Source organism: Vombatus ursinus, unplaced genomic scaffold (genome assembly GCF_900497805.2).
Source record: "Vombatus ursinus unplaced genomic scaffold, bare-nosed wombat genome assembly UNPS02000580.1, whole genome shotgun sequence".
In the NCBI taxonomy this organism is placed as follows: domain Eukaryota; kingdom Metazoa; phylum Chordata; class Mammalia; order Diprotodontia; family Vombatidae; genus Vombatus; species Vombatus ursinus.
In genome coordinates, this window is record NW_020940358.1 from 16,520,811 (window position 1) to 16,533,379 (window position 12,569).

Consider the following 12,569-nt stretch of genomic DNA (forward strand, 5'->3'; position numbering starts at 1 on the left):
TATTTGAGGGCAAGATTTGGCCTTTGGACAAGAGAACCTTCTAAGTCCTAATCAACCCAACAGAGGATGGAAGAGACAACAGTGGGATCCACAAGGGCAGAGAGGCATCATGAGGCAGGGCAAACTATCCATCTGGAATGTTTTCTCCCACCTCCTCCTTCATAATCTTTATTTCTTTTTAAGCCAAAAAAATAAACTTGTACATGGTACATTTGGTTCTGCAACACCAACATCCAAAGAATTAATCTTTGAGGGGCTATTATAATTTGGTTTAATAAATGACTAGTTGAAAACCTCAGGGCACCCACAGATTCCCAGATCCCTGGAGATCTCAAAAAGGGGAATGACATAGCTGAGAGAGCTATGTGTTAGGGTGCCCCCTTTTGTGAGGCTCAGACATACATGCCGTGCTTATGCCCTCTACTAAATCGTATTCTAATACCGAAGTAAGGTGTTGTGTGGAGGGGACTCATAGCTCTCCAAGGGTACCACAGAAGAATTGGAGTTATGGTACATCTTAAGTTTCAAGAATGGGTTGTTGGGGCAGCGAGGTGGCACAGTGGATAGAGCAATGGCTGGCCATGGAATCAAGAAGAGCTGAGTTCAAATCTGGCCTGAGACACCTACTACCTGTGTCACTCTGGGCAAGTCACTCAACCCTGTTTGCCTCAGTTTCCTCATCTGTAAAAATGAGCTGGAGAAAGAAATGACAAAGCACTCCTGTATCTTTGCCAAGAAAACACCAAAAGGAAAAAAAAAAAAGAAAAAACCCAAATGGGGTCACGGAGAGTCTGAAATGGCTCAACAACAACATGGGTCTGTTGACTGGCTTATAGGTCTTTTGTCTGAAGACCAGCCTATGTGACCAGAAAGGCCAGATAAATTTGGGGTGCTCTGGCAACCAAAAACTGTCTCCCAAAGCTTTGGAAGTCTACATCAGTGGGAGGACTAATCATATGGAACAGCCATACTTATGAAATCACAAGCCCTTAAGGTATTTAACTATGCATATATACATGCTTCTTGAATATATATAGGGCGTCCTAAAAGTATCTGAACTAAGACTTTTGGGATACCTCGTACTACATACGTTCATTAACTTGGTGGGGGAGAGGGGGAGGAGGAGATAAGAGGGTTTGTATCTGAAGAGCAGAGGTTAGGACTGCTGGCCACAGCACTCCCAGCTAGTGCTAAATCAGATTAAATGGAACTGGGAAGTATTTAACAAAATAAATAAAAATACAATAGAACATAGATAATGCTAATGTATAGTTTCCTAAGTCACTAGGTGGCCTGCCAGAATCCTTAAAAAAGGTTTTAGTGGTCCCCATTTCTATCTGAGTTTGGCACCAATAGAACTCCCAGGGAGGAAATAACAGCTCAGCAACTTTCTAGTACAGGCATACCTTGTTTTATTGTTCTTCACAGATACTGCATTCTTTTACAAAACGAAAGTTTGTGGCAACTCTGCGTCAAGCAAATCTATGAGTGCCCTTTTTACAACGGCATATGCTCACATCATGTCTCTGTGGTAGCTTTGCTAATTCTCACAATGTTTCATACTTTTTCATTATTATTATATCTGTTCCGGCGATCTGTGATCTTTGATGTTACTATAGTCATTGTTTTGGGGTGCCATGAACCACACCCATAGAAAACTGTGAACTTAATCCATACATGTGTGTTCTGACTGCTACAGACTTGCAGTTCCACCTCTCTTCCTCTCCTCATGCCTCCCTCTTCCCTGAGACACAATATTGAAATTAGGCTAATTAATAACCTGGCAATGGACTCTAAGTGTTCAAGTGAAAGGAAGAGTCAGTGTGGCAAACTTCATTGTGGTCTAATTTTAAGAAATTGCCAGTCACTCACTCCTGCCTTCAGCAGCCAGCACCCTGATCAATCAATCAGCAGCCATCCACATAGAGGCAAGACCCTACACCAGCAAAGACTACAACTTGCTGAAGGCTCAGATGATGGTTAGCATTTTTTGTAACACTAAACTATTTTTACTTAAGGTATGTACAATGTTCTCTTAAACATAATACTATTGCACACTTAATAGACTACAGAAGAGTACATAACATATAGACTGGGAAACCAAAAATTTCACATAACTCGCTTTATCGAGATATTTGCTTTCTCATGATATTTGAGTGGTCTGGAACTGAACCCACAATGCCTCTGATGTAAGCCTGTTATCAGAGAGATACCGGGGTTAAGTGAGACTTTAAGAGCCAGGGTTCTTCCACTTCTGGGTATCATAGTCAGTATCAGTCAGCCAATAAACATACTGTAAGTGTCTATTACATGCCAGGCCCTTGCAGTGCTAAGTACCGGAGAAACAAAGAAATGTATGAAAAAAAAAAAGATACTCCCTGTTTAGAGGAGTTAACAATTTAATGGGAGAGACAGCATGCAAGTAACTATTTACAGACAAGCTGTATATAGGATAGGGGTGCAACATGAACACTAGGGCTAGGCCAGCTCTCTAGTAATTAGCATAAAGCCTCTCATTAGTTTAAGGTCGGAGAAGGGAGAAGTTTAGAGTATCAGACTCTGAGGCATAAGGTCAATTCATCCAATCAGTCTATCCTTGAGTAGAAATCCCATCTAGGTGTCTCTAAATGGTGGTCCAACCTCCACGTAAAAGGCTTAGGTGATAGGATGCTCCCTCCCCTCCTGAGGAGGTAGGTAAAAGCTACTGAGAAACGTTAAGCAGACAAAACTGGTCCTTAACACCAGGCTTCCTCAGTGACTTCCATATCTGCTACTTTTTGTCTAAGTGGTCTTGGACAAGTCATATTATTTTCTCTAAGTTAAATTTCCCCACCTATAAAATGAAGGGCTTGAAATACATATTTAGCCAGCTCCTTATCTTTAGTTTCCCCACTGCCTTGGGGCCTAGGGATAAGGAATGGGGAGAGGATGGGGGACGAAGAGTGGTTTGGGGAAGGTAGAAGGAAGGGCTAGGGCCTGGAAGGGAAAGGGTGGGGAAGAAATCAGGGCAAGAGGGAAGGACACTCAGGATGGGTCCCAATACACGCCCCTGGACTCTGCTCCTCCTTCCACCCTTCTAAGTGAGGGCTGGGGCTGAGGGAAGGAGGGAGGAAGGGTGTTCCCTGAAGACAGAGAGCCCTGGAGTCAGCACCCAATCACCCTACCTCACCTCCCTGACTCACCTTCAGGTCCTTATCCTGCAAGTACATGCACAACTGTGTGGAATAGGTAGGTAGATCCATCCCAGGTAGACATTCCATCCTCCCTACCCACCCCCAATTCCCACCAAGTATCAGTAATGAAACAGTCTCTTTTAAAGTTTGAACTTTAACTTCCATAGTGGAAGGCCTTCCCCATGCTCCTGGATTGAATCATGTTCACTGTTCTAAAAGATTTCCCTTTTCCTCAGATACACTTTCCCAATTAGCAATTAAATCAATAGCAAAGTAAACCCTGAAGGGTCAGATTTAGGTTCTAGTATTAGCTCAGCCAAATCACTTAACTTTGTAAGGCCCCATTCCCAACCTCAATAAACTCCATCAGTTCCTTGTAGTCTCTCCAGGATCAAACACAAAATACCTGGTTTGGTATTCAAAGACCTTCATAACCTCTTACCTTTCTATGTAAGACCCCCTACTTGATCTTTGATCCAGTGAGCCTGGCCTCCTGGCTGTTCTAAGAACAAGACACTCACTCCATCTCTGGAGCCTTAGGCATTTTCTCTGACTGTTCCTGGAATACTCTCCCTCATTTCTGTCTACAGTCTTCCCTGGTTTCCTTTAAGTGCCAACTAAAATTCTATCTTTTATAGGAAGCCTTTCCCAACCCCTCTGAACTCTAGTGTATTTCTTCTTTAAATGTTTATTTATCCTGTACATAACTTGTGTGTACATAATTGTTTGCTTTTTGTTTCCCCCATTAGATCATGAGTTTGAAGGCAGGCAATGTCTTTTGCCTCTTTTTGCCAGCACTTAGCCAAGTGCCTGGCACATAATAGGTGCTTAATAAATGTTTATTGATCAACTGACTGACCCCAGGAAAGTCACTTAAAGGCTCCAAAAATTTTGATGGTCTTGGAAGAGACCTAGGGTCAAATGAGTCCCACAATAGCAAAACTGTGGAATTGACTTCAGGAACTCCTATTGAGATGTCAGGCTGTGTTTTGGAGGATACATCATGCAGGAGAGAAGTATGGCCTTGGAGAAGCTGAGGCCCCAAGGAAATGTGCCTCCTAGCAGCTTCCTGTTGGCTAAAAAAGTCTACAGTGTTTGAGATTAAAATGCAATCCTCCTCTCTAGTTCACAAATTCACAAGAACCACCAATTTGATTATCATCCCTGGTGTTCTCAGGCTGAAAAGCTTCAAAGATACCGGCAGTGTTAGATCTTTGGCCTGTGTTTGGTACCGTGAGGATTTGGGAGTCTCTCATCTACACAATTTTGGGGAAAAGGCACTGTGGTAACACATCTGAAAAAGGTACACTCACTCACCAGGTAAGTTCTCAAAGCTGACTTGCTACCTTTAGCTTTAGCCTAGGTGAAATGGCATCTTTACGAAACTCCCCTATGGAAGGAACAGTGGGATTTGTATATTCTCACCTAGGAAACAGGTCACATTAAACATCAGAGACTGTCACGAAAGCATTCAGATTTGTATACTGGGCTAAAATTTGAACGTTCTCAACAATTCTATCATAGAAACCTGTCCACGGACTAACATTATGTGTTTTGACTGTCCTCAATTTCCACTCTCCCCATCCATCTCCGCTGATCAAGATGTTATCCATTACAAGCAGGAAAATAGCAGTGCTTATGATGTTGCCAAAAAATAATTGAGCACTCCATGAAAACATGGTCTCTAACGTAACAAATAAAAAAAAAAAATCACAAGGTCAAGTTGTTTCTGCAGAAGATCATGTTCCATGTTACTTGCGGACAAAAGCTCACAAGTTTCTTTATATGCTTTGTGGAGTGTGGGCATAATGAAAGCTTGGATTGGCAAAATAAGGAAAGGTTCCGGTTCTGCTGAATCACTGGAAATGTCACATGGAAAGCTGACCTGCCAGTGAGGCTGGCTTATAGATTTCAGATAGAAGTAGTTGATTCACTGGAAGAGATCTGGAATGTTGGGACAAGACCTAAAAAAAGAGAAAAGTTATTGGTTACAGGCTGATGTAAGTAAATCTTGAAAAGAAAAAAAGATTTATTCCTATCCAGATAAACCTTCATTCATCTCAGAATCTGAACTGTGAAAACAAAGCCTATTTATCTTCCACATGGCAATCATCAAAAGGAAAAATCAGAGGCAGCCAATAGAAAGCAGAGTAGAGACTTGATAAGGGTCAATAACCACCCTCAGGGCAATGGAAGAGTCTCATACTGAGACTAAGCTGTCTCCATCCATCACTTGTCCAAAACCTTAGGCCATTTCCTTCTCAAGCCAATGGTGGTTACTCACAGCAGAGGAAGTTGGCCAACTTCCTATAGGAAAAAACAGTCCTGTCTAAAAGGAAAAAAAAGAACATACTAAGTAGCACTTGAGAATTGGACCCATTCCAAAGCACCATCCGATCACCAAGGATCTGATCTGCTGCTTCCCAAGTCATGAGATAGGTCTACCTGGTGAATGATTCCTGTTTAACACCTGAACAGCATATCGCTATAGAAACTCTCATCTCAAATACTGACAGACTAGCTGTGTAAGCGAGTAAGTAAACTAGAAAGTAATGCTTCCCTTATCAGTTAAATGACTTACTTCACAGGTCTGTTCTAAGACCCTACTCCAGGCTCTTTGGGTTCTAAGCTTTTCTCTTGTCTCCTCACCTGTACATGAACCGAACTTTTTTTTTTTTTAAACAGAAGACAGGAATATTTCTGAAGTTAGAATTCTTTTTGGCAGACTAATAACATTGTAACCATCCTCACACAAGGAGCAAAACTAACCTTGCCCCTTGCTTTGACAGGACAAAAAAGAATGAGTCATTTCAGAGCAATCATTTCAAATGAGAAACAGACCAGTCCATGAAGTGTTTTCTTATAAAACACCCTGTTCTGATAGTGAGACCTTCTGGGGAGGTTTGAGACGTTCTCTTCTGGGAGATCATTCTAAGATTTTAAATATTCAAACTGGCTATTAGCCCAGGGATCAATGTAAAGCTCATCTAAACAGTCTTACATAAATGAAACATGAATCAGCACCACCACATGATTGGTTTTGCTTCAAAGTAACAAGGAATAAAATGTAAGCATCTCGATTTTCTCTCCCAGAGGGCAATCAATTATCTCTGAGCCCCGTTATGTCCAATAATAAAAAGCTCACATTTTAGTAGTTCATCTACAACAGCCTAATGTGACATTGATTGAAATGTGTTGTCATGCAAGGAAAGGATCACCTTAACTTTTGAGCAAGTGGGTGTTTTGAACAGAAGATAAAGGTGGTATAAAGAACAGCTATAAGCAATGCATGTTCCAACCACTCATTGCTTTAACCTGATAATGTCCGGTAGTAGGAGGTATGGATCAATTCAAATGAGCAAATAAGCAAAGTTAAGTAAGTTGCTCTCAAAAATACTATGTTCCAATACAGGAACAGAGAGGTATATAGTTTAATTTTATGGAAGTGCTAAGAGGTAGGCACTGTTTAATTAGGGAGTCATGTTTATGGATCTTCTGGAGAATTAGGTATTTTCCCTGGCACCAGGTCAGTGGCATTTCAAGAAAACAAAGTCAGTCCATTGTCGCTAGGAATAAATACACTAGATAGACGCCATAGAACTTGATGGTTCACCGTCTAGGAAGCTCACAATATGAATGAGAAACAACCAGCACACATTCAGGGCCCTAAGAAACTACTCTAAGACTCTGTTGAGTCATCCCTATCCACATTCTTTCTCCTCAATTGTCTTTGGGGCATTTCCAGCACATAGCCTAAGTTGTAATTAGGCACAGCTCTTGTAAGCCAGTAAGATGTTCAGATGAATAGCATCTCTTTCCCAAAACTGTCATGTTCAAAAGCAAGGATTTTACATAAGGAAAAACTATCAAACCGATCTCTCCCACCAACAAAATGTCCACTTTTCTTCAGAATGGTTGCTTCAGCAAATCAACTGTCATCTACATTAGAGACCAACCAGATAAATCAGCCTACAAACATTCAGTGGCCCAGACGTAATCATTGCCAAGGCACAAAATATTAGACTAACAAAGTAGAAGCTAGCTTTAAGAGATACTCACAAAAAGGCTTGGGAAAAACTGTGAATTAAGGACTTAAGAACCTGGAGGGGGGGGGAGAATGTTGATGGATCAATGGTTTTATCCAATGTAGAAAAGCCTACACTCCCTGTTTCCTTTCAAAAACAAAGCCACACTAGTCAAACTATAAACATATCATTTCCTGGAAGATATGCCAGGGTACTTAAAACCTGAAATCAAATATTGGCAGTATGTGTCCAAGATCTCTGCAAACACTCTTCCTTGCCAGCCTTTGCTTTCTCCTAAAGAAAACTACACAAAAGGATCCCCGTTCACTAGTCTGCAGAGGCAGCAGAGATGATTAAGATAATTCAAATATGATAGTTAAATTTTTACTGGAGATACATAATTAAAGTTATCTGAAAACATTAGTATCTCCTATTAGGCTGCTTGCATTATGCTAAAGTCACATCCCTGCCAAGGAAAGTCTATGGTCCTTGTCCCTGAGGACACTCCTGACAATGAGAGGACTTCCAAAAGATTGCCTTGATGAAAAACATGGATTCTCTTGACATCTTTTTTGCCCACCATGTTTACTAGACTCACAATATAGTATATTCAAACTGCCGTAATTCCTTCAGTGGTGAATTAAAAAAAAAACACTTTCATTCAGCCAAACATCCACTGCTTTGCTTCTATTGAGAATACTTTTATTATTATAGTTATCATATACAACAGAATTATATTGGGAACATTTACAAATAGGTGGTTATTTAAAACCTCTGTCACCTGCACACACTGAACCCTCACTCATTTTTGCAGGAGCAAGTCACCAGGAGATGTTACAATTATTGCCTTGTGAACAAACAGAGCTTTGATTACATAACTTCAGTTTCAAGAACTGAAAATTGGAATCTCCTCTCCAAAAGTCCAAACATTTTAAATACCCTGTATAGCATATGTACTTGTGCTTAAACCTAAAAGACGTGTTTAGCTCACCCCATTCCCTTTTAAAAGTTACCAAAATTAAATTTGAACCCCATTAAAAAAATTAAGTTCACCAGTATTTACACAACCCATTAAATTACACATAAATAAATATGTACATTCAACACACTCTTTTCTCTTAATACACAGAGCACCTCCCTGGTAGTAATTTTTTTTTTGGCCTATTAAGGTCAAAAAAAAAAAAGAAAAGAAAAGAAAGAAAAAAAAGCTAATAAAATGTTATGTGCCTAGTATTTTCAAGTTTTTTGTTTTTTTTTTTTTTTTTTAAACAGACCCGATATAAATATGCAGATAAAGCTGATACACCTTGAGAGAAAAATGTTTTTCAAGACATTTCGGTTTTTAGCACTAATTTAAAATTCTTTATAACACAAAAAACACCTACAACAGACTTTGACTAAAGTTTTATAAAACCTGAATTATCTCCTTTGGAAGTGTGTCAAATGTCATCCAGTAATAAGGTCAAATAGATTTTTTTTTCCTTCATAGGGTAAAAGACTTGTGTGATCTAGGAAGCTAGATAACCTTTTACATAAACATTGAATGAAGATAGATCTAAACACTATAGTCTAATACTGCAAAATGGTTACTGTTGGCATGGAAAAATCCATGAAAATTTGACTTAAAAAGGAATAATTCTTAATTAATAGCATCCAAAATACTTTCTCTATACCCTTGGCTATTAGCACTGGGAATTTTAGAGGTTCAAAAACATTTTTAGCACCACTTTTAGAGCAAGGGGAAGGGGGAAAAGGGATAAAAGGTTTAAGGAGCAAGTACCCAACAAGTACCCAAGTTTGTAGTCTTCTGATAACTTGTCCACAAAGTTTGGAGATATTGCAGCTTTAGAAACACAAGACTCCAGAATGGGAGGGTGTGTAAATCATGAAGATCCTGAATAAGATGATGTTTAATAAAGTAACACATTTTTCTACATTGTCCCCTAGGCAAGAAGACAATCCATCCCATAGTCTGTATTATGGAAAATTGTTTCGGTCCTTTTGAACTTTTCCCCAGACTGCACTTTTCCCCCTCCCCCCACCCTTTCTATTTCCGGTGCTTATCCATTTTCTCAATAGTTTTGTTGGACTCGGCGGGACTTTGGTCGCCAGTGTTCATGTAGGTTTTGTCTGCTATTTTTAATGCCTCATTTAGGTAGTTCTGGACAGATGTCATGGCTGCACATATGGCTGCACTCCCAAAGCCATGAGTTATTAGACTGAAATGAGTCAGGCAACCTTGAATGGCAGGATCCAGAACTGGGCTGGGTCTAGCATTTCCAAGAGGAGTCCGGTCCTGAGTGAGAAGATCTGTGAATTCCTTACAGATTTGTCTAAGAGACAGATAAGAGAACAGAAAACTCCATGAATAGGCAGTTTCAAGGGACAACAGAAGATAAACACATCAATATACATGTCATCTAAGCTTTTGGCAAGGCAGGAGGGGCACTGCTCTGTGTTCTCAAGGAAACCTGCAAGTTCTCAAGGAGAACTAACTACCTGGGGTTTTTGCCAAGCCTCCCATCTCACTTCAAAGCAATTTCATCTTTCAAAAGTTAGTTATTTTCATGGAACCAATGTTTTGGTTGTTATTCGATTTTGATTTTGCCAGCATGTTCTTCTCTTGCTCTGAATTCCTACTAGTTCTGCTTCATTTACCATAATGTTAAAATCAATTTAGTGCTAGTTTGGGTGAGAACCTCTTCAGCTGCAGTAACTGATTTGCAATGGATAAGCAGCAGCTGAACTGGGGCATCTCATTTAGCCACATGTCACATATACATTGAGCCTCATCATTACAACTCTGAAATCTGTTACCCAGACAGAAGGTGTACAATCTTTCTTTAAACTTAGCAAGCCAAGTCACATGTTAAAAAAAATCACAGAGGTAATACAAATACAAGGATTTTTTTTTTAAATAATTTTTTAGAAGATTTTTTTGGGAAGGAGAGCCATGACAGTCTTGTGTTCCAGTTCAAAACATTCTATCCATAATTGCTGAAAGGCAAGGCTTCTTTGAAAAATGTACCATCTCATTTCTTTTGCTTTTAAATATCAACTTTTTTTACCTCAATGTGCTTAAGAAACTCAAAAAAAGTTTGATTGGTTATAGGCAACCTGCCACAACACTCACTTAGCAGCAAGCAGCATGTTCTTTCTGGTACCAATTTCATTCCGTCCTAAATGTGGTCTGGTTAAATAGTCAGCTACTGCTTTAGAAGGAAACTCAGTTTCACAGACATAACCGAAATCTCGGGCCAGATGCACAGCTTCACCTACAACAGTGGAACAATTTTCATCAAACCCAAGCCCAAAGCAAACCAACTACCAGGTGTTACTACTGCTAGAAAAGACAAAAAAAAAAAGTGCTATACTGTTATCAAATTTTATTTCCATCCTAACAAATTTGCATCTGGAAAATGCAAGAATGCCAAATAAATTAATAACCAGCAGTAAAAGCTAAAAGATTCAGGAGATTAATGAAGCAATCTCTCCTTTACTGTCCTCAATGTTGGCCCATAGGACCAACAATGTTCCATATGAGCAAATACAACCTAAACCCCAATCTATGGGACTTCTCAGCAAAACCTAGTCAATTATAATTTTATTTCATAATAAAAATTTTTACATTATAAAAATGATCAAGGAGTACACTCCGGGTTAAGTCAGATGACTTTGAGCTAAAGTAATTTGTTAAATGCAGCCTTTGAAAGGCAACTGAAGTAGGCAGTAGAGGGTGGCTAAAGACCCATCTTGGAAACTAGGAAACAATGGATTCAGTTCCACCTTTGATACGTATTGATCCACTAGGCAAATCACTTATAATCTCAATGACCCTGAAAACACTTAAGACAAGTTGCACAGGAGGTAACCGTATTGTATTACTAAAAGGTAGATGGATTCCTATACTAACAAGGAAAAAACACTAAGCCTTTTTATTTAAGGAAAGGTAAAAATATCAGATATATATATCCAGCTGGAAAAGAGACTATAAGCATGTCACCTTTTGTTTCCAAGTCTCACTTTAACATACATTTTTAGCAACAAATCTCAAAGCTTTCAAGATTATCCAATTTAAGTAAACCCAGTTGAAGACTTTCAAAATTCCCAGTACACCCAACATGTTGCTTCCTCCATTAACAAAGACCTATCTATCAAACTGTATTTATGCTTTATTGCACCCTTATGAAGAAGGGCAGAAAATTTATTGATTGGGAGGAGGAAAATAGAAATTGCAGGAGATACATAAAGGCTAAGAAAAGCATGTCTCTTCACTTCATACAATCAGTATGATCACATATATCATACATGTTTGCTTACAACTAATTGCAAGTGCTCGCGCATGCATGCACACACATACACACACAAAACATACCCAAATTCCAACAAATCTTCAAACTAGACCAAAGCAATTGAATTCACAACCAGCTCTCCCTTGCACCACACAAGAAGTACTAAAGAGAGGCAACCTGAATGACTTTACCCCATCAGGCCCAAATGTTCCAGAGTACTGCCCAGAAGATATCTCATTCCCTAAGTCACACTGCTCACTGACTCCCCTAGGACACACGGGGAGGCTGAACTATCCCGATGATTGGGTCGAGATTGGAGTGTTTGCTCAATCTTTAATACTACAATCCTCTCAGTGTTTCAGTCCCTTTTCCTCCTGAATACAATATGCTTGAGTTGAGGTTTTTCTTCTTTTTTAAAAGTTGCATTTGTTTGTGTTCTTGGACACTTTCCAGGGGTCTTCCACTGAGAGGCCCAAGGCCTGTTCCCAGCTCTATATGCCAGAAAACCAAGTGCTAGGGGCTCTGAAACACTGGAGGTTGGTTTCCAGATCTTCTGAGGTAGAGGGGTCATGTTGAAAAAGGAACTTTAGGACTCCCAGGCCATAGCTTTGCAATTTTGAAAATATTATATATAAATGCTGCTAGATACCTCCCTCACATCATTTTAAGATTTTTTTCCCCTTCTTCTCAATACCTTTGAATTCTCCCCCCACCTTGATGACCGTACAGAATCTGCAATACTCTCTAAGGAACAAACAAAAAGATAACCTCAGAATAACTCTTTTTCTCTGACTGCCCCCACCATCCCAACTAAGTACTCAGTTCAACACATGTGCGAAAGAATGGAAAATGCTAAGTCATTCAAATCTCAATGGCCAGCCAGGCAAACATTACTTTTTAAATAATCAGTATAGGTAAGATACCAATATCTGGTCAAAGCAATTAGAAAACAGCCTATTTTAGACACTCATTCCACTCTTTAGGAAGATTACCAACTAGTCGATTTATATACCTTGCAGTTTAGCAGTGTAAACACACACACACACACACACACACACACACACACACACACACACACA

General features: G+C 39.6%; 1 protein-coding gene across 3 annotated transcripts in view; it reads right to left on the reverse strand.

Moving 5' to 3' along the window:
* Positions 1–3,989: 3,989 nt before the first annotated feature.
* TFAP2C (transcription factor AP-2 gamma) overlaps positions 3,990–12,569 on the reverse strand; it is an 18,357-nt gene continuing 9,777 nt past the window's right edge. For 2 of the 3 annotated variants that reach the window (XM_027847644.1, XM_027847635.1), the window contains exons 6-7: positions 10,332–10,473; positions 8,447–9,531 (exon numbers count right to left, since the gene is read on the reverse strand). In XM_027847644.1, coding sequence (XP_027703445.1) covers positions 9,246–9,531; positions 10,332–10,473 — 428 coding nt within the window. In that variant the 3' untranslated portion in view covers positions 8,447–9,245. Of the gene's footprint in view, positions 5,138–8,446; positions 9,532–10,331; positions 10,474–12,569 lie in introns of those variants that run through there. The other variant, XM_027847652.1, reaches the window with a different exon arrangement.